The 25075-nt window shown below is 44.1% G+C and overlaps 1 protein-coding gene across 5 annotated transcripts in view; it reads left to right on the top strand.

The window, feature by feature from the left end:
• PNPLA6 (patatin like phospholipase domain containing 6) overlaps positions 1 to 23483 on the top strand; it is a 79384-nt gene extending 55901 nt beyond the window's left edge. For 3 of the 5 annotated variants that reach the window (XM_033924402.1, XM_033924404.1, XM_033924403.1), the window contains exons 30-36: positions 5446 to 5562; positions 12282 to 12430; positions 13422 to 13574; positions 14697 to 14813; positions 17104 to 17200; positions 18099 to 18220; positions 20953 to 23483. In XM_033924402.1, the coding sequence (XP_033780293.1) occupies positions 5446 to 5562; positions 12282 to 12430; positions 13422 to 13574; positions 14697 to 14813; positions 17104 to 17200; positions 18099 to 18220; positions 20953 to 21009 (812 nt within the window). In that variant the 3' untranslated portion in view covers positions 21010 to 23483. Of the gene's footprint in view, positions 1 to 3094; positions 3212 to 5445; positions 5563 to 12281; positions 12431 to 13421; positions 13575 to 14696; positions 14814 to 17103; positions 17201 to 18098; positions 18221 to 20952 lie in introns of all 5 variants that reach the window. The other 2 variants (XM_033924405.1, XM_033924406.1) reach the window with 2 other exon arrangements.
• The last annotated feature ends 1592 nt before the right edge of the window (positions 23484 to 25075 follow it).

Here is a 25075-nt window from a genome sequence, read left to right as displayed (position 1 = left end):
AAAAGTAGCAAGATTCCATGTGGAATCTCAGAGATTCCATGCTACGGATCCAGGGCAAACAGTGGCTTCTCCCATGTCTATCTCAATAACGGACTATGGACAATTACAGCAGTAACAATATTCAATTTAAAATATGGCAAAGTAGCCATTTATAATGTCAACATAATACACATTGAAACATTTTACTAGACACCGTAGGGTGTTAGTAGAGGAGGAACATAGAGACAGATAAGAGAGAGTAATCGAAGTGAGAGAGAAATAAGGGTGATTGCACTTAAGAAAAAATAGCATTTGAAGTCTCTCTCCCTCTTATCCTTCCTTACATCTCGGTTTTGATAGGCCAGGACCACAAGTTGCACCAAGGCTAGCGTATTATGGTCTTTGACACATCACCTATGGTCTACCCTAGTAGGGTTGGCCATTTCTTTGAACAGCTGTGGCTTAAAACTCCATCTTTCGGGTTTCGCCATCCCCCTTAGTACTTATGTTTCACCTGGGACATTGTCGGCGCTGTCTTTATTCTCTGGAGCACCACCCGCTTGTGTGTGTATATATGTGTGCGTGTGTGTGTGTGTTTCTTCCCTGCCTTGTCTTCTGACTTCCTCTCCTACCCTTGCATCAGCTAACTATAGTCCACTGCTAACCCGAACTGCCCTTCTCCCAGTCATGGGATTCAGAACTGACAAATTAACTTTTGGTGGGGTTTTTTAAACTTTAAACATTTTTTTCTGTGTTGTTTTTTTTTTTTTTTATTGCATCACAAAGTGTTTGGGGAAGGTTTTTGTCTGGACCAGAACTTACTAGCTGTAGTTACTTGGTAGATCCTCAAGGATGTCTACCTTTGGAAGGGTTGACTACCCCTCCCAGTGCATAGAAGGAGGTGCATGAGGGAGTTCGGTCTTCATCCGGCATATCAGCAGTCAAGTGGAGGGATATTCTGTAAAGGGGCATCTAACAGACGTGTACCCTAGAAAGAAAAGTGGGTGCTTGCTTTTCCTCTGTAGAATTTTTACATAACCAGATATTTACAGGTTGAGGCCAAAAAAAAAAGTAAACCCCTGTAGTTTTTTTGCTGTTTTCTCAGCAACCGCTTATAATTTCAATATGAAATTTTACAGTTTTTCCTTCTTGTTACTAACTATGTTTTTGTGCCAAGCGGAATGAAATTATCTTTAGTAGTAAATCTTTTTTTTTTTTTTTTATTGGGAAGCAAAATTCATTGAACAAGCCACAATTACACAACGAACCAATGTATTGTATTCCAAACAATCCACTTTGAATTCTGACTTTTGCCCTTCTCCGATCCTCCTGTCCTTCCCTTTTACCTATATAATTCAACCAGCTATCATGTACCAAACTCCCCATCCAACCTCCCAACCCACCACTACCATACAACAGTGAAATGGCTGCTCCTCCAAAATAACATCCTTCCATAAACTGACAAAAAAAAAAGTACTACAATCTGTTTAACAAGAAATTACACCCCCGTGAATGTAAGGTTTGTACTTAAGGCTTCCTCTTCGTGTCCCCCCCGGGCATCTCTGGCCTCCCAAGTTGCAAATTGATGCAATGGATTACGCCAGTGCCAAAAGGCCGGGGGGATCCGCCAACAATCCAACTCTGCAAAATGCATTTTAAAAGCCAGCAGGCGCATTTTCTGATATAATGTCAGTTGTCCCCCTATCCGTGCGGCCATATGCAGCGGACAAGTCTAGCACCAGTTGAGAGGGAGTGCATTGTATGGGCGTAAATGCGCTTGAGTCAAGTCTCTTTCATTTGAAAGGAAGCTCTGGAATGAGAGGGCATAGGATGAAGTTAAGAGGTGATAAGCTCCAGAGTAATCTGGTAGATGCGTGGGACAGTCTCCCAGTAGAGGTTGTGGAGACGAGAGACTATGAATTCAAGAAAGCCTGGGAATAGGTATGTGGGATCTCTCAGAGAGAGGAAGAGATAATGGTTAGTGCGGATGGGCAGACTGGATGGGCCATTTGGCCTTTATCTGCCCTCGCATTTCTCTGTTTCTAAGTATAAGGAAACCATGCCATTATGACATCACCGGGGAGGGGGTTGTATTGTTAAATCACAAAAACGTGATGACTTGGAATTCTTACTTCTTTAGTCTGGATGTACTTTGTATTTTGTTGGGTGACTCTGTTCATGATGTTCCTTTGTCATCAATAAAATTGTTTGAACATAATACTAATATGATAACTAAATAAGTGCGTAAAATTTCTCTTTGAAATTCCAAGTGGTTGCTGAGAAAACGGTAAAAAAACGATTGCCTCACCCTGTATATGTGGTTAAATGGAACGAGCCGTAGATGCCACAAACAAGCGTGTAACTTAGTGTTCTATAAGTTATGCGTTTAAGTACGAGCCCCGCCCTTCCATGCACCTGTCTGTAAAATACACGCTATGGAAGGTACCCATTTATTTATAAAATAGCGCTGTGCCGGATTTTTGCCATTTGCCTGCGTTTGTTGCAGGTGTTCTAGTCATCGATGCCCGTGTTTTGACGTGTAAACGTCAACACCTTTTAAAAAAAAAATAGAATTACTCCCCATAGAGTTCGGCGAGGTGTAGGGGAATCATCCCTCAACTGATGCTGTCTCCTGCTTTGCCGGATCTTTCAGGAACTTCAAGAAATCTTTGTGTGTTGTAGTGAGAGCATTTTGCCTTTTGCCCTATCCGACTTGGGATGCTTGTAGTCCCATATGTACGTTCAGTCGTAGGAGCATCCAAGAAAGTAGTTAACAGAAGATGCCATTGGGTGAAGACCTGCACGTAGGGCAGAGTGATTAGTATTCAACGGGACTGCAGGTGGGGGGGGAAGGCCATTTTTTTCATATCCCAACATAACAACTGCAAAAAATACCTACTGTCCCCAAGAGATTTCCTCCCTCCCATCCCCATTCTCAATATTTTGTGTTGTCTTTTTTTTATGTATCTGGTAGCCGAACGTAGACCGCCCTCCGTAGTCTGCAGTTTGTATCTCTGTGGCCTCTATCATAATCTCATCCTTTTGTCTCCCACCCTTTTCCCTCCTCTTCGCCTTCTCTCTCTGTTTTGATTTAATGTCACTCTTCATCCGGCAGGCAGTTTGTGGCGATACGTCAGGGCGAGCTCCTCCTACACCCCCTATTTGCCTCCTCTCTGCGACCCCATGGATAGTCACTTACTTGTGGATGGCTGCTATGTTAACAATGTCCCAGGTCAGCATTGGTTTCCTCTTCATAAATTGACCCAAGGTGGACAGTGGAAGGAGGTGGCAGGCCCCACTCGGAAGGAGAAGGCTGTTGAACGTCAACTGTGATAAACCCTCCCGTATCCATAAGGACAGAGTCGATGCTCCATTCCAACTTCCCATTGACGTCCAACTTCCACTTGACCTGCTACTCATTGTTCTTTTGCTGTGGCATAAGGGCTCCCCCTGTTCCCTTTCCTTCTGTTCTCCAAATTTATTGTCATATATATCGCAGATATAGTCTGCAGCTTTCTCCTTCCAAGCCATGTTGCATTCAGGCTACTTCTCCTTACCCCTTCACCTCGCTCCCCTCTTCAGCCAGAGGTAGGGCTGTGGCTGGCTGGCTGGCTTTGAGAAGTCATATGCATGGTCTTATCACCGTGCTCCAGGACCTGGGGCCCCAGTCTTTGAGAAACCTGCACACTTTTGAGCAGATACATAAAATGGGTATATTGCGGGAGGGAAGGGGGGGGGGGAGTGATCTTAGCAGAAAGCAGATTTAGGGACAGGTTATGCTTTGATGATGGCTTTGGTCAACATCATTTTAAACTGTTTTCTTCATAATTGATGAAATTGGGAAGGCACTGCTGGACAGGACCATGGAAATGGTTAAGTCCGGGTACTAGATTTCTTTACAGATTTTGTAAAAAGAAGGAATTGGAGAGATAATAACTTTTCTTCCTCCTCACACATTAGAGGAAGAGGCTTTTTGGTCAAAACAGTGAACTATAGGTCCGATGCCAGATTTATCGTTCATGTGCCTGCTCATTCCTCAAGATGGGAAGGGGGCAGCATTACATTCAGGTTACAGAAGAGAATAACTGGTTACAGTAGAGAATAACAACACATTCAGGTTACAGAAGAGAATTACATAACTTGAAGGAAGCAGTTTTCTGGTTACAGATGGTGGCTGCTTATTTGGGTTTCTGAATATATATTGGTGATAAGGTTTGAAAAATTGATTAGGTGTTACTATAGGGGTGGTATTGAGGAGGGAATCTGCATGTGCGAATAGGAAGGAGGTTAGAATGAGGGGAAGTGTTTTTTGAATAGAAGTGTTTTGATTTCTTTTCGGAACACTTTAATGTCTGTTGTCTTGATCAGCAGCTTGGAGATGGTAGGGTCAGTTTTCGCTGCCTGTGTCGCTAGAAGGTTGTCGTATAGTTTCTTGCGTCGAGTACCATTGAGAGGAGGGTAGGTGAATAGGCTCTGAGTTCTCCTTATTCTGGGTGAGAGGTTACGGTATAGACGGTTGTTTAGGCAACTGGGTGCGGCACCATGGGTTCCTTTAAATATTAGACAGTAGAGTTTGAATTGGGTTCTTGCTTTTATCGGTAGCCAGTGAGAGTCTAGGTAGGCATTGGTGATGTGGTCATATTTGCCAAGGGAGTAGATGTGTTCCGAACGGTCTGTAGTTGTTTTATCATGTTGTTTGGGCATGGTAGGTATAGGCTGTTGCAGTAGTCTACAATACTTAGTACAAGGGATTGGACTATGATCCTGTATTGATCTTTGTTAAAGAATTTTCTTATTTTTCTTAAGTTTCGCATAGTGAAGAATGCAGCACTGGTGAGCACCACATTTCCTGGTCTTTGCTTTTATTAGAAGGATGGGCCTTTCATAACCTCTTGGATAAAGGTCCGGTGTTCCTGCTGGAGCCATGCATTCTTGGTTAAGAGTGAAAGATGGGACAGACCTAGTTTGTATGCATTTAAAAAAAATATATATTTTTTTTTGGCCACCTCGGGCAAACTGTTTTGAGAAAGAAGGGTATAAGTGCAACAGGCCAAATTTAAAGGCAGGGAGATGGGGGAATGCCACAGAGGAAGAGGACTCGGTGGGGGAGGGGGAATCGGGGACTACAAGCTTGGTTTTGTGCAGGATCAGGATGTGAAGAGCTTCAGAGTTGTTTTTCCACACATAGAAGCGAGTGGGGTGAGCAGAGCGAGGCTGATGGGCTCGGAAAGAGGGACGGAGAAAAACCTATCTGCAGAAAGCTAATTCGTTGTCCCGCTCAGAAGTAGTGTGCAGGTTTCTCTGATGGAGAAAGGTGTTGGAGGAGGGGGGTGGGGGCACATCCCCCTGCCCTCCACTCCCCCCCCCCTGTGCCCTTCTCTCTCTCTTTCTCTCTCTACTGATTTGCACAGGGGACTCGAGGTCTCTCCTGCTCATCTGATAATGTTTGTTCCCTCACACGGTCAGGCTCACTGTGGCGGTATACGAGAGCTAGCATGACCCTCTCTGGGTATCTACCGCCACTCTGTGACCCCAAGGATGGTAATTTGCTGATGGATGGAGGCTACACCAACAACCTGCCAGGCAAGTACCAGTGCGGGAGCGAAGAGGCAGCAAATTCCAGGCATGGCACAGACCATTCCTCTCTCTTTCCCCCTTCGACCTTAAGAAGGGGCAGCAGGTGACTCTATATATACAGTCTGGGTAAAGCTATGGGGACATGGGGTGAAGCAGCCACTAGAGCGTTTGCTGTTTCTTATGTCCGTTCCTGAGTTTTGCATGCTAGGCATTTAAACCAATAACTGAATGCATCTCAGCCTGGTTTTGCTTCCCACCTAGGTTGCTGACTGGCTCCAGATTCATCCAGCGGGTTGATCCAGTCCTGGGTTTATCCCATTGCATGAGGAAACCAGAGCTACAGGTCCCTGAAGGCCAGCGAGGGGGGAGGACAGGGCCAGATTAACCCTTTAGTGAGCTCTAAGCATACAAGAGCATCAGGCTGTATTATAAATGGTGGCGGGACAAAAGCGCGCGAGACAATCGAGCGCCGATAATACCACGTAGACAATCACACGCAGGACATCAGCACGCCGGACTTAAACTTAATTTGAAAGTGCTCCGAGGGTGTGTGTGGAGGGGTGCCCCCCACTTAAGTTAGTACAGTTGCCGCTGCCTTTGGGAGTGTGGGGGGAACCCCCCCCCCCATATTATAGAGGAAATTGACGTTTTTCCCTAAAAATAGGGAAAAATGTCTCTTCTCTCTATAATGGGGGTTCCCCCCCCAACACCCCCACCCAACGGCAGCGCGAACAGTACTAACTTAACTGCGGGGGTTCCCTCCCCAACCCCCCCCCCCTCGGAGCACTTTAAAATTAAGTTTAAGTCCGGCGCGCTGATGTCCTGCTCTGTATTGTCGGCGCTCGATTGTCCTGCGTGTTTTCGACTATGAACCATTATAAACGCAGGAAAACCTTGGTTTGCGAGCATAATTGGTTCTGAAAACATGCTTGCAATCCAAAACACTCGTCTACCAAAGCGAATTTCCCCCTAAGAAATAATGGAAACTTCACAACCCCAAAACTTTAATACAGAATACTGTATGCACTTGTATTGCAAGACCTTGCTTGTACAGTGGTACCTTGGTTTACGAGCATAATTCGTTCCAGAAGCATGCTCGTAAACCAAATTACTCGTATACCAAAGCGAGTTTCCCCATAGAAAGTAAGGGAAACTCGCTTGATTCATTCCCCCCCCCCCCCCCGAGGCCAGTGGCACTGCTCTACCCCCCCCCCCCCCGAGAACTAGCATTGCTCCCCCCCCCACTTACGAAGGCCCCCCCCCCGCGTGATCTACCATCCCACCCCCCCACGCGATCCAGCACCCCCCTGCTCAAGGCCTTAGTTCCTGCGCTCTCCGAGATTCCGAGAATCTCAGATGCGCAGATGCTCAAAGCCCAGCAAAAAGGACGACAGATCTTCGGGCACCGGCATGTCCTGTGCGTTGGTGCCAGGTGCCAGATGGGGGGGTAAGTGATGGGTACGGGGAGGATGTCAGATCGCGGCCGGGGAGGGTGCCGGATCGCGCCCGGGGGGGGGGGGGTGCTTGTATATTGAGGCACGCTCGGTTTCCGAGGCGCCAATTTTGCAAATGTTTTGCTCGTCTTGCAAAACACTGACCCCTCCTATGTTTTAGGTTCTGGACATTTGCATAATTTGCTAATGTCTTTAATCCAGCTCTGCCTGAGCGGTAAACCCAGGACTGGATCAACCGCATTAGGCAAATCTGGAGCCAGTTGGAAACTGCCGGCTACAGCCAGTCCTGAGAGTGGGAAATCTTCCATCTGTTTTGTGTGGAAGTTTTAATTTTTGTGATCCCCATGAAAAATTAAACACATAAGACGCACACAATGAAATGAATACATATTTATTTCTTCGTGTGTTTAATTTTTCATGGGGATCACAAAATTCAAACTTCCATAAAGCATTCAAAGGCAACAAGGTGACTGATTGCATGCTGGCATCGAGGGAAGCCAATAAGAGAGAAACTGAACATGTTTAGAATATCTCTCTTTTTTTTTTATCTATTTTTAGGTCAAAATGTTTTTATTAGATTTTTAAATCCTGGGTGGTTTGAGATTTTTCTCTTAAAAGTAGAGAGCAAGTTTTGCACTCTAGTTTTAAGAGAAAAATCTCTAAACACCCAAGATTTACAAAAAAAACAAACCTTAGTCCTTCCTTTGAATTAGAGATTGACACGGGGACAAATTTTTCCCTGTCCTCGCAGAAACTCATTTTCCTGTCCCCATCAGGTTTTTTCCTGTCCCTTTCCCATTCCTGCAAGCTCCATCCTCATCTGCACAAGCCTCAAACCCTTTAAAATCCTAAGTAGCAACATTCTAGAGCTCAGATTGTGATGTCATAATGCCTCATTCCACCAATGCCTAAGCTCCGTCCTCAAACACTTTAAAATCATAAGTAGCAACATTCTAGAGCTCAGACTGTGATGTCATAATGCCTCATTCCACCAATGCCTAAGCTCCGTCCTCCTGTGACAAGCCCCAAACACTTTAAAATCATAAGTAGCAACATTCTAGAGTTCAGACTGTGATGTCATATTGCCTCATTCCACCAATGCCTAAGCTCCATCCTCATCTGCACAAGCCTCACACTTTAAAATCATAAGTAGCAACATTCTAGAGCTCAGGTTGTGATTTCATAATGCCTTATTCCACCAATGCCTAAGCTCCATCCTCAAACACTTTCAAATCCTAAGTAGCAACATTCTAGAGCTCAGGTTGTGATGTCATAATGCCTCATTCCACCAATGCCTAAGCTCCATCCTCAAACACTTTCAAATCCTAAGTAGCAACATTCTAGAGCTCAGGTTGTGATGTCATATTGCCTCATTCCACCAATGCCTAAGCTCCATCCTCAAACACTTTCAAATCCTAAGTAGCAACATTCTAGAGCTCAGGTTGTGATGTCATATTGCCTCATTCCACCAATGCCTAAGCTCCATCCTCACCTGCACAAGCCCCAAACACTTTCAAATCATAAGTGTTCGAGGTTTGTGCAGTTAAGGCAGAGCTTACAGGAATGGGGCAGGGACAAGGACAGCTACAAAACTCACGGGGACAGGGAAATTGAGTTCCTGCAGGGACAGGGACAAATTTGTCCCCGTGTCATTCTCTACTTTGAATCTCAAATGATGCATCAGTTTTCGTCAAAAAGCAAGCAAAAGCCACACATTTGTTATAGCCCCCCAAAATAAAAATATTAAATCTTGTTTGAAATGAAGAAAACAATTAATTGCAAATGTAAAACAAAAAAAATGGATTAATTTGAAAGCTTTAAAAATCTGTAAAACTTAATCAAAGGCAGTGGCGTAGCAGGGGTAGGAGGTGCCCCCATGCCCTCTTCTTTGCCCCCAGCTCCTATCCTGCTCCCCCGTCAGGCGTGAGCCTTCCCTCCCCGTACCTCTTTAACTCTTCGCTGGTGCGTGCATCACCTCCAACCTGCTACTCGCTCTGGCCTTGGCTTTTCCTCTGATGTCACTTCCTGGTCCTGCAACTAGGAAGTGACTTCAGAAGGAGAGCTGAAGCTGGTTGGACATTCTGCTTGTACCAGCGAAGAGCCAAAAAGGTACAAGGATGGCGGAGACAGAGAGGAGGAGAGATGCCAGTGCCCCCATCAAGACAGCCTTACTACGCCAGTGATCAAAGGGGTCATTCATAGGAAAAAAGGCATTTCATGAGTTAGTCACTGTTCAAAATTCGACATGCTCTTGTATGTGTTTCACATTCTGTTGTCTCACGTAAGAGTGTTTCACTGAACTACAATTCACAACACAATCTACGCTTTCAGGAGGAAACAACAATTTCAGAAAGATTCAAAAAGTCATTAAGAATAAGAAACCAAAAAGTCCTAGTTATATTCGTTTTTGCGTCTTTTGTTATTGGAAACGGAGTTAATTTGGGTTTACTAAAGCTTCCTTAACAAGGCCCAGAATAAGTTTAAAACAAACAAACAAAAAAGCTAAAGACCATCTGTGTCCCGTCAGACTATTTACACTCATTCAGACACTTCTTGATCAAGAATCTGAAGCAAAGGTCTAAACCAGGGGTGTCCATCCTTTTGGCTTCCCTGGGCCGCATTGGCCGAAAAAATTTTTCTGGGGCTCCACAAACGCTGCAGCAAGACAGAGGAGGGAGCTGGCAAGACAGTAAACACCCGGGGGCAGCAGAGGAAAACACTTCATCGCCCTTGACCGGGGCCGCACAAAATACTTCATGGGGCCGCATGGGGCCCTTGGGCCACAGATTGGACACCCCTGGTCTAAACTTTGTGAACATGGAGCTGCCGGAAACAGTGAATCTTCAACAACCCCCTACACACACGCAATATTTTGATGATAATTATACTGTCATGACCATCACACAAAAATCCTAGAGAAACACAGGTTAAATCATATACTGATAGTTCATTGAGTTCGTCTGGCTGTCAAGATTTAATGTTTGTTCCCATGCTTTATATAATTTTTCTTCACCTTTAGTTGGATGTTTCTGATTATTAAAAGATGCAGAGGTGGTGTTTCTCTGGAGCAGTGCCTGGAAATTAAACGTTGAAAGGGCGTTGATTTAGTTTTGCTCTTGATTCGCCCTTCAGGTAGCTTAAGATGAGCAGATTTAAGCTGTATATTTTTGTAACATTGGATATTTTAATTGCTCATGTAGGATTATATCACATATAGATATTCTATAAGAGAATAAATGAAATTAAATTTGAAAGAACTTGAGCTATTCAACTAGGGAGAACAAGCAAAGGCCGCACCATCCAGCTGTGAAAAGTTGGTGGACACCAAAAAGGTTAAATGCACTTTCTTTTCGCAAAACGTTATTTAAAAAAAAATATATATATCATTGGCCACATAGCTCCTGAAGAAGCGGACCAAGTGCAACGGAGAAGCTCCGTAGGGCGTTTCGTGGTCTGCAAAGTCTCCGCACTTTGCCACCACCATTGAGCCTTACTGAGGAACTGAAAAGGTTCTGGTCAGCAGGCTCTCGGACTTCAGGGGATGATCATTTAGCACAGTGTTTTTCAACCTTTTTACACCTATGGACCGGCAGAAATAAAAGAATTATTCTGTGGACCGGCATCGGTCCGTGGACCAGCGGTTGAAGAACACTGGGCTAAGTCGTGGGCCAGACCCCGCCCATCTCTACCCAATCTCCACCCCAGACTCCGCCCCCATAATAGTACCAATTGCACCTTGCACATCCCATGCCTCATCTGGAAGCCTTCCCTCTGACATTGCAATGTCAGAGAGAAGGCTTCCGGTTCAGGCGCAGGATGCCCGTAGGAGCCACTGCCCGTGGGCTTTGTACACTGAATCAGTGAGGAAGAGGGAGCTGGCTCGAAGATATCGCCGCATCGATCGCACCGTGGACCGCACCGTGGCCTGATGCACTTGCTGGCCCTGTGGACCGGCAGGAAATTTCTGTGGACCGGCACTGGTCCATGGACTGGTGGTTGAAGAACACTGGTTTAGCACATTGTGAACTGCAGCTAAGTAACGGTGTTTAATATTGGGCTTTAAATGCAACAATTATCCACCTTTGTTGGCTGGATGGTTATTCCGGTGCAGACTTTGAAGTTTTTTATGACCAATGATAGCTCTGGTTTATAGATACAAGGCAAGAAGTATTTCTACACCTTAGGTCTGGAGCACTTGAGGTCTTTTCCTTATACAACAAAGTTTGCCAGGTGTATCTAGCTGGGTTTTGGGTATTTATCCTGAATAACTCATGGCTCTTATTACTGCAAAAGGGGGGCTTCCAACTCCAGGAGCATGAAGATTTACACAGTGGAGACTTTTTGGTATCTTATTCCGAATTACTTTCCTGATATTTGCTGAAATATGTTGCGTAGATTAGACAAGAAGCTCGCACAGGTGTGTGAAGGCTGTAATTTGCGTACATAACTCTTGTGATCGTCAGATATCATGACACGCTTCAGCTGTTTAAATGTATTAATTGTTCTTTTTGAGTATTTTTAGAAAATATTATGGGATAATTCTCCAATAACTGGGAATATATCCCTCTCATTTGCAAATGGAAAAGTCCCAGACTTTGGGAAGATTTCTCATATGTAAATCACTTATGAAGGAAGAATCGAAATGTTGCATCTCCACTTAACAGGTGGGAGCACTGAAATGCTGGCTGAAGGGCGGCCATCTTAGATTAGGGCGGTGCCCAGACTCCCATAATGCATTGCATTTTCAAGTTATTTAAACTTTTCTATCCTTGCAGATGGGTCCTTTCCTGTGCTTGTCACCTGCCTCGGCCATTAACAACCCCCCCCCCCCCCCAAAAAAAAAAAAAATCCTGTTTATTAAAACTCTTCCCGATTAGAAATTGTGTTTTGTGGTTTTTTTTTATGGGAGGGGAGATTATGTGTGACTAGAAATTGTCTCATTCCAGACAAATTCCAATTGGGTTTTGAAAATCCTTTTTCCCCAGCACCATGGCAGTGACTGGCAGACCCATAATGCAACGTGTGAAGCAAAGAAACAAATTGTAATTCATTTAGCATTCTGACCACACTAGAATACACCCAGAAAAACTTCTTAGTCTCTTCCTATGTACTTGCTTATCCCTGGGTTTGGTTATTTCTGTTTTGGATTCATTTTATTTTCTCCTGGCATGGAGCGGAGGAATAGAAACAGCAAGGAGGTGGTGGGCATGAAAAGCAAGAGTGTTTTTTTTCTCACACCATCCTCTCTCTTTTCTCCTACACGCCCTGCAGCCGACATTGCCAGGAACATGGGCGCCAAGACGGTGATCGCGGTGGATGTGGGCAGCCAGGACGAGACAGACCTATGTAACTATGGTGATTGCCTCTCTGGGTGGTGGTTGCTCTGGAAGCGAATCAATCCATGGGCAGAGAAAGTAAAGGTGCGCCCGAACGAGGCTGCGTCTGGGTTGAGTGGTGTTTGCTCTTCACTGGACTCCCTCGCCTAATCTTTTTTATTTTTCCTCTCCTCCCTTCTGTCCTTTTACACCTTTCCAGGACTGAGACAGAAGGGAGGAAATATGGATACGAGAAATGTTGCAAGGTTATGATATGGGTTGTGTTTCAGGGTGAAATGCTGATGGGAGCGAACAGATACAGGCACGGCATTATGGAGCTGAGATACAGAGGGGAGAGAACATAAACGGAGATTTATTCTAGGGCTAAGACACCGGAGAGAGAGCATAGTGATATCGGATGGGTTCTAGATGAATACAAGGCCATCTAAAGGACAAGATGAATGGATATGGGATGTGTTTCAGGATGAGATATGGGGTAGGGAGAGTGAGTATAATGATTTATTTATCAGGCCTGAGATAACAAGAGAGGGCGGAATGATATATGATGTGTTTCAAGGTGATATGTTGGGGGGGGGAATGGATACAAAGATTTATGGAATGATTATGCCAGCGGTCTCCAACTCCAACCCTTTGCAGGGCCACATTTGGGATTTGCAGGTACTTGGAGGGCCTCAGAAAAAAAATAGTTAATGTCTTATTAAAGAAATGACAATTTTGCATGAGGTAAAACTCTATAGTTTATAAATCTTTCCTTTTGGCCAAGTCTTAATAATAATATTGTCATTTATAGCTAAAGAGACATATGATCAAGAAACTTTTATTTTATTCTTGTGATTAAACATACCCAGGGCCTCAAAATAGTATCTGGCAGGCCGCATGTGGCCCCCGGGCCATGAGTTTGAGACCACTGGATTATGCCATGTGTTTCAGGGTGAGATACAGAGCTAGTGGGGGGGGGGGAATAAATACAGAGACTATTAGAGGGCTGAGAAACAGGAGAGGGCACGGTACTATGACAACCCTATGATTTGTGCAGCCTGCATGGATGCTATTTCTCATCTCTTCCCCCCTTCAGGTGCCAGACATGGCGGAGATCCAGTCCCGCCTGGCCTACGTGTCCTGTGTGCGGCAGCTGGAGCTGGTGAAGAACAGCTCATACTGCGAATACATCCGGCCGCCGATCGACAGGTTCAAGACCATGGACTTCGGCAAGTTTGACGAGATTTTTGTAAGTGTCTTTACACCTGTAAAGTGGGCCTTTGCAGGAGGTGTTCTGGACCTCTTCTAAGATAGAGAAGCTGTAGTGGGGGGGGTGTAAAAATATGTGTGTGGGGTTTTTCTTTGCGTATAATTCTAAAAATCTGGGGTTGGGGGGAAAGCGATTATTCTGCATATGAAACTTTTACCTTTTCCTTATGAAAAAGGGAGTGAGATGCGAGTGGTGGGTAGGCTTGAACAAGATCTGCATTTTGGGTGACGTTAAAGCCAAGGGAATGTTCTTTGTGGGAGGAGACGTCAATTGTATATTGGACCTGGGGGAGATAGAGAATTACGGCTGAAGGAAAGTCTTTGAGAAAATGGTGGGTTAGTAGACGGAGCGGGCGTAACACAGGCAGTGAGAGATTACATCTGTCTTTCTGGGAAGGCTGGCTTGGATATGTTGTTTTTTTAACGCATCAAAAGATATTTGCACTGTCTTTTTCATATATAGCTGTTGCAACCTGAAACGAGCTTCCTTTACCTGTAAAGAAACAGACCTCTTCTTATGCTTTTCGTAGAAGCCTTTCAATTAGGGTCAATTTTTATTTTTTCTTATTTTCATTTATGTAATTCTAGTTTTTTAATTTCTTGTACACTGCTCAGAACCCTTCGGGGGAGAAAGAAGTCTATAAATACAAGATTATATTAGATTCATCTTCACCCAATGGGAAGTGTTACCCACTGTCCTTAATAGAGAGACTGTTTAACAGTAGCAGTTTTTTGCTTCTGTCCTGATTACACATTACAGGCATGTCTGTAGTCCTACCCACCTTCCAACTTCCAGAGGGATAGATGCCAGGCTGAGATTTTGGCACCCTTTGTCATCATTGTCCTTAGCCAGGGCCTCACGTGGTCCAGCAGGAGAGGGAGACTTGAGAGAGGGGAATATACCAGATAGAGAATGACATGGTGACAAAATTTATCACTGTTCCCGTCCCTGCGGATAACCGTGGGAAACCATCTCCGGTGCATGCCTGAGAACGTCAGGCCAGCGGTTTTCTCTGTAACACTCAGGAGTAGTATTAAACCAGTCCTGTGCCAGAAACACATCATTCTCGCTGTCAGTCTGTATTCTCTCTCTCTCTCACAGGATGTGGGGTACCAATACGGAAAAGTGGTCTTCAATGGCTGGAGCCGGGGCGATATCATAGAGAATATGGTGAAAGATCGGCGTTTGGCTGACTTCTATGAGAGCAAAAGGATGGATGTAAGTCTGCATCATCCTCCCACCAGTCCTCTTCAGCTCCGGTGTGGCTTTGGCCAGAGTGACCACCACAGCAGCTGTAATGCATTTCACAGGATAACAGAGCTGTGACTCAGTTGGGGGGGTCAGTGTGAGGTGTGTATTTTGTCTTCAGCCTTCATGTTCTAGAAATAATCACAAAGTAGAAAAAAGTACCGAATTTTTCGCTCCATAAGACACACCTGACCATAAGACGCGCACCCTATATTTAGAGGAGGAAAACAAGAAAAAAACCATTCTGAACTAAATTCTCCCTGCCAGGCTCTTCACCCAACTTCACACTCCTTGCCAGGCTCTGCACCCTGTCCCCCCCTCCCTGCCAGGCTCTGTACCCTGTCCCCCCCCTAGTGGTCTAGTGGTAGGCCGAGGCAGGGCATAGGGCGGTCAGGGACAGGGCACAGAGCACAGAACAGGCAGGCCTAATGGCAGGCAGGCAGGCAGGCCTAGTGACAGGCAGGTAGGCCCCATACCCCCCTTGTACCCCCCAGTACCTTAAATCATCCCCCACATACCCCCAGTACCTTTTTTTATCATCCACCTCTTGTACCTTTTTAATCATCCCCCCTCTTGTACCTTTAATCATAACCCCCTTGTAGATTTTTAATCATACCCCCCCTTTGTACCTTAAAAAAAACCCCATACCTTTTTAAATTCTTCCCTCCACGGCTCTGCATTATTTTCTGGCAGCAGGCGCTTGAGTCAGGAGCGTGGCGGTCAGGGCAAAGCTTTACACACTCCTGCTTGTGCCCGCGCCGCTTTCTGAATGGCTGCAAGCAGTTCTTGCGAGTCCCGCGAGAACTGCTGTCAGCCATTCAGAAAGCGGAGCGGGCCCAAGCAGAAGTGTGTAAAGCTTTGCCCTGACCGCCGCGCTCCTGACTCATGCGCCGGGAAGTAATACAGAGCCGTCAAGGGAGGGATATACTCTGGACCACCAGGCTTAGAATCAGGTATGGCAGCGGCGGTGGCTGGTTTGTAATTCCACGGGAGGGGGGAGTGATTAGTGGTGTGGTGCGGAAGGGTGGTTTTTTTTTTTCAATTGTACGGGGCAGGGGGGCGAGCGGTGCAGAAAGGTAGTGCAGCTGCGGCACGGGGGGCGTTTTCTAATTGTATGGGAGGGCGGTGGTGAACAGTGCTGAAAGGCGGTGCGGGGGAGGGTGTTTATTTCAATTGTATGGGTGTGGCGGGCGGTGCGGCTGCTGCGCGTTGGTTTGGGGTGTTACAGTTATGCGGTGGATTTAAATTTTTTTACCTTCGCTTCATAAGACGCACGGAGATTTCCACCCACTTTTGGATGGAAAAAAAGTTGCGTCTTATGGCGCGAAAAATACGGTAATTTGTACATTATATACTATATTACAGGTAATCACCAGAAAAAATAGGGGGGGAAACATTTTCCCCCAGACATTTTGGAAGTGATCAAAACCACCTTTGCCTTGATACAGACTTTTCCGTAGGCGTAGACAGAATGTCCAATCCTAGAACCCTGGGTCCTTCTATGTAGAGAATGACACGGGGGACATATTTTTCCTGTCCCTGCCCCATTCCTGCAAGCTCAGTCCTCATCTGCACAAGCCTCAAACACTTATAAGTGTTTGAGGCTTGTGCGCTTAAGGCTGAGCTTACAGGAATAGGGCGGGGACAGGAAAAATATGTCCCCGTGTCATTCTCTACTTCTGTATCAATACCATTTCTTCCTGGCAAATTAGACTCTTTTGGGATAGAAATGTATGAAAAACTTAAGGGCCAGACTGTGGGGTTGGTGGGTGCCAGTGCAAAAGTTGGCTCAGGGCGTCACAGTCCCTCGAGCCAGCCCTGCAAAACTCTAAACCTTCGGTAGACGCATAATACAATATAACAAATCCTGTCTGAGAATTAAACGTGGCTGGCTGGTGGCTCAGGTGGTAAGTGCTGCAAGCCATCCGGTGGAAGGTCTTGGTTCAGTTCCTGAGGCGGGACTTCTATTTCTCGGTTCTCCAGAGGCAGTGTTAGCCCGTAGATCAGGGCCCAGAGGCGTAAGATTCAAAAAGGTTTTATTTTGTTGGGGGGGGGGGAGAGATAGCAGACAGGAAGTAGGGGAAACAATTCTCAAGGAGTTCAAATGAAGGTTCCTGACATCACATTCCAGCCTGGGCCTGTCTAACCTGAAGAGAAAAGAAAAAAAATATATAATCTTAAGATTGATCCTCACTCATAATCTAAAACACACCCTCTCCTGGGCACTTAACTCCTGCTCACTCTGTCGTTTCCCTTCCAGGTGTTAACCTGCCCCAGCGCTGGCTTCACGGACCTTGCGGAGATCGTCTCCCGGATAGAGCCAGTTGCGAGCTGCGTATCGGACGTTCACGCAGATGGTGAGTGAGTTTCCGGTGATTTGGCAGATCAGTGCTCACACCTGTGACTCTCCCTTCCCTCACCTGCACAGTCCGTGGGAACCCTAAACCTCACGCACACAGAAAGCCATATCCTGTAGCTCAGAGTGTGAAGGTTTCTGAAGGGGGAGAGGCACAAAGGGAGAGACCTCTCTGTCCCCATCTGTCCTCTGAAAGCCAGCCATGCTTTGCCTTTTTTTTTTGGAAAGGCTGTGACTATGAAACATTCAGGGATCCCTTTATACAGTAAAAAATTCACATTGTAGAGCAATGCAGATGTTACATTTCATTCTGCGCAGTTTTGGGAGGCCTGTGTACATATCCTTGGGTGCTGCTGTAAATAGATGCCTCTAAGCATGGTTAACAGATAATGTATGGAAGGTTGTGTCCATCCAGTGGCGTAGTACTCATCGGTTCATAGACAACGGCGCAAAAGACAAAGGCGCGCCCAGACAATTGAGCGTAGCGCAGAGGCACGCGCCACTCAAACTTACTGTTTTTAGGGGCTCCGACGGGGGTTTTTGTTGGGGAACCCCCCCCCACTTTACTTAATAGACATCGCGCCGGCGTTATGGGGGTTTGGGGGGTTGTAACCCTCCACATTTTACTGTAAACTTAACTTTTTCCCTAAAAACAGGGAAAAAATGAAGTTTTCAGTAAAATGTGGGGGGTTACATCGCCCCTACAACGCCCCCACAACGCGGCGCGATGTCTATTAAGTAAAGTGGGGGAGTTCCCCCCCCACGCTCCCTCGTCGGAGCCTCCACGCTGCGCTCAATTGGGCGCGCCTTTGTCCCGGCGCGCTTTTGACCTGACACCGTACTCATCCGCCTTCAACTGAGCTGATTTTTTCACGTGGTGTCTGTTCTGCTTTTATCAGAAGAGTCGGATTACCTCACAGAGTATGAAGAAGAAGGGATGGATGCGGTTAGGGAAGAGGACGAGGAGGGGGATGCAGACTTTTGCCCTCCTGGCTGGACTCAGAATGGCATCTTTGAAACCGTGAGTGCTCACTATCCCTCTCGCCACGTTGGCCCTCTTTTACGAAGGTGCGCTGAGCGTTTTAGGGCGCGTTTATCACGCGCTAAACACGTGTCCCTAGGATAACGTGCGCGCGCTAATCAAGTTTCAAGTTTTATTTAAAATTTGATGACTCGCTTAATCATAACACAAAGCGATGAACAAGTCTAAAAATAGTGCATCAATAAATAGAAATACAAATAATTCAAAATAGCGCCATCAAAATAATCCACCATGGGAAAAAATACGATCACGTAACTCCCTATCTCATAGAATCTCATTGGTTGCCCATCAACCAACGTACAACATATAAAATAGCATTACTGGTATTTAAAACACTAGATACTAATGAGCCACAGTTTATAGATCGGCTCCTAATTCCTCATACTTCAAAACGTTCACTTCGGTCCAATCCTCAAGGTCTATTAATGGTCCCCTCATTGAAAATAATAGGAACTAGACGCCATGACATCTTCTCAGTTATGGCTCTTCTTCTCTGGAATAACCTTCCTCTATATATCAGAAACATCAAAGATCTTAACTTATTTAACCCTTTCAAGACCAAGGGACATATTTGTCCCATAACTTTAAAATCCTATAAATTTTGATTGGGATAGTCTACAGTTCTTAAATTTGATATGTACGGATTCCATAGGATACTGCCTTTATGTAAACAAACTAGTTCCGACATTCATTCATTAGCGTCGTTGCCAGATTGACGAGAAGATTCACTTGCCACACTGTCCATAAGCCAGAAGTTTGATTTTTTTTTAAAAAAAATAATGATATTTCACAAAAAAAAATCAATTTTTTGGCATCTGCAAGCCCTTTTTACCATAAAAATGTCGTCAAAACCACAAAAATTGGCCTACGATCCTTATGGTCCTGAAAGGGTTAAAACTAATCTAAAAACATATCTCTTCAAATCTTCATTTAACCTTTAGAACAACTTTTCCGCGTACAGCTAAACAATTAATACTTCCTCACACATCTTCCCCAACCTAATCGTTTGGTCCTACCCATATCATACCCCTTTCTTCCCTTGAGGAAACAACAATTTGTAACTTTTATTCCCTAATGTCCTTCCCTAATGTTTCTTAGTTCGTCTGTATTGTCAATCTGTCATAGCCCTTTGAAAATTGTTAATGTAAAATAACTTGTTTTACTGTTTTATACTATTATTCTTTTTATTATGTAATTCGCTTAGATTTAATAGGCGAACCATCAAATTTTATTAAACTTGAAACTTGAGACTACAGTCTAACGTAGAGCACCATAGTAAAAGGAGGGCTTTAGTCTTTTTTTTTTTTTTTTCCCCACCAGGTTCATCCTCGGTGCTAAGGTTTTGGCGGGGAGGGGTTTTCCTTGTACTGTGTAAAATACTGAAAGATATTTCTTGTGGTTGTGGATTTATTCATTCTACTTCCCAGATTAATTTTCAAATATTTTGTTTGCAATTAATTAACCTCACCCTAGCAATTCAACAAATAACATACAATTGGAAAAATTATGACAGATTAAATTATAATTTTTGGTGGAATTCTGTATGCCATATATATATATAAAATGGAACGTACGATAGCAACACAAAAAGGATATTTTGGTAAATTTCAGAAAATTTGGAGACCATTAACAGACTTTTGTAATGAATGATAACATTTTCCCAAAGTAAGATATTTGATAGAAGGGAAAAGGGTGGGTATTATTTTTATTTATCTCATAATGCATATGAATATATCAATAGTCTCAATATGTTTGTATGAAATTCTGTTACGGGAGGGGATGGGATGGGAGGGTTTCTATTTAATAATAATTGTTTAGATATTAGGTGTATTACATAATATTCAAGATATTATAGAATATAAATATGTAATGAAATGTTATATTTAATGTGATATATGAGAGTTAATCAAGTGTGTATTTATAAGTTCATATGATTTTATCTAATACACTTGTTGTAATATGCAAAAATGAATAAAGAATTTAAAACAATAAAACAATTAACCTCACCCACAATCAAACCTCCAGACTTACAAGATCATGAAGGGCATAGAGAAAGTGGAGAGGGACAGGTTCTTCAAACTTTCGAAAACTACAAGAATGAGAGGGCATTTGGAAAAATTGAGAGGGGACAGATTCAGAACCAGTGCTAGGAAGTTCTTCTTCACCCAAAGGGTGGTGGACGCCTGGAATGCGCTTCTGGAGGGTGTGATAGGACAGAGTACGGTATTGGGGTTCAAGAAGGGATTAGATATTTTCCTGAAGGAAAAGGGGATAGAGGGTTAAATACAGGTCCTGGACCTGATGGGTCGCCACGTGAGCAGACTGCTGGGCATGATGGACCCCTGGTCTGACCCAGCAGAGGCACTGCTTATGTTCTTGTTTAGGGTAAATGTCAGGGCGTCATCTCTGCTAAATTTCTTGATTTGAAAAGCGAAGCTCACATTGTTTTTATTCTAAATATATATTTTCAGATACCCACCAAGGAACTGTGAAGAAATTATATCAGTCTTGTCCCTTTTTTGTATGGGAAAACAAAAACTTGTCACACGTTAATGACATCATCATTCAAGTGTGTGACACTCACCGTTATAAAATTGGCTTATGATGTCATCTGATGATAGTCTGTTCCAGCTTTTGAACCTGATAGTTACAGAAGTTTCTGGACTTTTGAAAACATAAATTTTTTTTTGTGTTTGTTTCGAGAAAATTAGGATGAAGAGAAAAGCATCAGACATCGCAAAGGTCCAACAGAAGAACCTGACCCCTAGCCTGGCACTGTTGGAGCTGTTCTGGAAACATAGGGTCAGGCAGACCCCACACGTGGTCCTTGATGTAGGCACCTGGTGAGACACCCCATGCAGTTAGAGTTTGAGACGAGCACCGTGAAAAAGACAGCTGGAGACAGGGCTTCACTGTACCCTGGAGATGGTGGAAAATGAACTCAGATGGGACGGTGGCAATCCCTTTCTTATCTCTGACTCCTCTCAATACGATGGGATCTCAGAATTGTCATCTCTGGCGCCATCTTCGTTTGACATGTCAAGCTCCTGGCCCAGACGGGTTAGAACTAAATCTTTGTTCTATAAACATCTCACCCATAAGTGCAAAGCAGTTTTTGGCCACCCATAATGCAGGAGAGTTCTCCTTGGTCTTTGTTTTCCCTCTGGTGAGCCTCTCACAAGACTGAACTCTTTTTCTTACACTGATTTACTGCTGCATACTTAAATGAACTAGCATGATGAACACATATAACCACCTTCCCTGTGGCCAGCAGAGGGAGCCCTTGTGCCTGTGAGCCTCACATATGTGGGCTTCACTTACATGAATACAGCACTAGCCCCCCTGGGCATTATGACTGTTCTTTTATTTATTTGGGAGGAGGGGAGGAGCATTTAAATGTTAAAAAGAAAGGGAAACCCGCAGGCGGGCATTGAAGGCACCAGTGATCTCTGTTAAAAGGGGCTGTTTAGTGAGCAAGGACCATTACCCAGCTGGGCTGGGAATTAACAGCGCGTGATCTGAGCCGGCGGAAATGTACAGACCTTAACTTGCTTTCTCGCTTGAGGGTGTTTTCTCTTTTGTTTGTTTTTTTCTTCTCTTTTTGCCAAAGATAGGCCCGCAGGCTTTGCGTAATCTGGGGCGAGCCAATTTGTCTCCTTCTGTCTCAGGTCCAGCACCTCTCACGCCCTGTCTACCCCCCCCCCCCCGGAAACTGTCATTGGAGTTTACATGACAGAATAGTGGTGTTGGGGGCTGTTAAACGCCCCCTTCTACCCACCCCCCCAACCCAAGAAGAATGTTTTTGCTTGTTTCTGAAATATGACATTGCAAAGCATTTTGGGCTGTTTGAATGACAGGCACTTGGTTTCATTTGTTATTCTTTTAATAGCCCTATAGGAAAGTGAAATCAGTTTGTGACCTTTCCCCTATAGACCCCAGGGAAGGAGGAGAGAGGATACTATAGCCTCATGGAGACGGTAACCAGTGTTTATTGGTCTCTGGTCAAATAGCGTTTTGTTAATATTACCAGATGTCGCCTAGGACTTCCTGAGCCAGCCCTGGTCTTATGCCCACCCCCCAATTGAATTCACGGAGACTAAATTCTATTCTAATCTCCCTGTGATGAACAGAAAAGGCTACAAGCTCGCGCCTGCAGTAGGAGAGGTCAAACCAGCACTGGCTCCATCTTTTCTAGGTGACATGGCTTCACATCTGGTAATCTCATTCAGAACTTCCCAGACGTATGCTGGTGGCCTCCATCCGTCTCTCCCTCCCTAACAACTATTCAGGATTTCAATATATCGATAATGAATATACGTGAGAATAAGTTCGTATATATGGGAAGTCTCCATTGTACGCAATCTCTCTCGTGCATATTCAGACTGGATATCCTAAAAACCTAAACTCTCTGGGGTGGAGACAGGGGGTCAGTAGGATAGGTTTGGGAAGCTCTGGTGTACCATATGCCACACTTTCATTTCAGTAAACCCTCTTTATGCAAATAAGGATTTGGGGTAGGAGGAATGCCAGGGAAAGACAACACTAGCTCACACACTATATAAAAAATGAAATTAAAATACAACGATGCTACTCCTATAGATTGAATTGCACTAAAAGACTCTTAGATGTTAAGGATGGAGAACCTAAAATATTGGATTTTAGAACAAGAAAGATATATATCCATGTTTCTAAATTCTGCAGAGAATTGGACAGTTGTCTGGAGAGCAGGACACACCACCAAACTAGTATAATGCATGTCAGTATAAACACAGTCCAGAAGCTAAACAGTGCCACCAAAATGAAGCAAGTCCCCCAGAAACCAATGGAATGCCATTTACTTGTTCTTTTTTTTTTTTGGGGGGGGGGGGCTTCTGGGGAATTTTTTAATTTATTTTATAATTTTTTTGTTGATTGTTTAATTAATTGACAACTGCCCCAGATTTCTATTTAGTTTTTACTCAGGTAGAAAAGAACGATTAAATAATAAATCGTAACAAACTATATTTAACTGTTTGGATTTCCTGCTGAATCTGTGTCCCTTTGTTTCAAATCTAGGAGCTACCGGGTTCTCTTCTGGGGCCTTTTTTCTGTTCCCGATTGCTTTGTGTTATTGTAATTTAAGGTCCCTTACAGTGTAAAATTAATTTTAATGATAATACTCCCGTTTTAATGGAGATGTTAAGTCCTAATACTGCTGGATAATTTGGAGGCTTCACAGAAATAAAACACTTCAGTAGCGCTAGTGTGTTGTGTAGGGTTTTTTTTCCAATGAAATCTATATATATAAAATCGGAGGTATGTATGTGTGTATGTATGTGTGTGTGTATGTGCCGCGATCACGCAAAAACGGCTTGACCGATTTGAACGAACCTTGGTATGCAGATCCCTCACTACCTGGGGTGATATGTTCTGGGGGTCTCGCGGCCCACAACTCTATGTTGCTTGCTCAAGGGTGGGTTCCCCCAACAATTTCTATGTTCTTGCTCCTGGAGGTGAAACTAAAAATGTTGTTTATAATCACGTTTTGCGTTAGTTGTATTGTATTCATTTTGTCAAATATTTCACACTATAATTTGAATATTGTACTTTTTATTAAGCTGTAAAACAATAATTTCATTCCCCACTATAAAGTATCTTTATTTGAATCCATTTACAGTGTTATTGCTATAATGAAATACCCGTGCAACGCCGGAGCATCAGCTAGTTCTTTTATAAAACTGATCCATTTAAATAATTGTGTGACATTTGGAAAATTCTTCCACCATTATATAACCTCTCCTAGGTGTGCTTTCTAATGTACATGTGGGGGGACAGGTGGTCAAATGAGTAAATCTGAGTCGGGAGGAACGGCTGGAACTTATGAGTTCTAATCCCCACTCTGTCATTGACTCATTGTGAGGTTGGATGCTTTTTCACCTCAGCGTTTGGCGCTTGAAGCTAGGGAGTGGTAAGCGCCCTACTGCCGCCTTACGTCATTGGTTTAATCGGCGCACTAGTTGGCTGTGTCGATTAAAAGCCAATTAAAATGCAAAAAGGTTGCCGTTCTCCCTCCTCGGCCATTATCAGAAGGACAGACACATTTTCTTATACACCTGCAGAAGCAGTTCCAAATACGATGAGTAATTATGGCGATACAAATTAAAAACAAGTATTATGATATTTAAGAATCATTCATAACAAATTCTGTTTTGAAACATCTAACTTTAGATTGCTGGTTAATATTAATTGGTAATGCTTTGCACAGCTTTGCTGCTCGATTTGCCCATGTGGAGTTAAAAGGTTTATTGTATCTAATTCTCCTAATACCTGGATACCGAAAAGTATTATTGTTTCTTAGATTCAAAGATGGAAAATTTAACAAAACGTGGCATAGAATCGGGAGTTTCTCCAAACCGTATTTTAAACAGAATACAATAGAATTTATAAAGTATTCTCCCTTCTATAGTAAACCAGTGCAATTCACGTAAATAAGGTGCAATTTTATCGCTTTTTTTTCAATCTGAAGATTAATCTAATGGCTGTATTCTGAAGCATTTGTAGTTTTATTCTAATTAAATCTAAAAAGATGACATTGCGCCACCCGGCTCTTGTCTCATCATCTAACTTCCCACTGCCTCTGAGGCCTGAACCCGGGACCCAAAATAGACTAAACTATACAAAAACACTGCGATCAACGCAGCATCTTCGGGCCGGCTCCCTGAGTGCTGCATTGCACAAAGCTGTGGGCAGCGGCTCCTCGCGCGCCTCATCTGGAAGCCTTCCCTCTGACGTTGTGACGTCAGAGAGAAGGCTTCCGGTTCAGGCACAGGATGCGCAGAGGAGCTTTTTCTCACG

The sequence above is a fragment of the Geotrypetes seraphini genome, chromosome 16 (genome assembly GCF_902459505.1).
Source record: "Geotrypetes seraphini chromosome 16, aGeoSer1.1, whole genome shotgun sequence".
In the NCBI taxonomy this organism is placed as follows: domain Eukaryota; kingdom Metazoa; phylum Chordata; class Amphibia; order Gymnophiona; family Dermophiidae; genus Geotrypetes; species Geotrypetes seraphini.
Note: the sequence above shows the minus strand (reverse complement) of the source record. Positions and strands in the feature narration are given on the sequence as shown.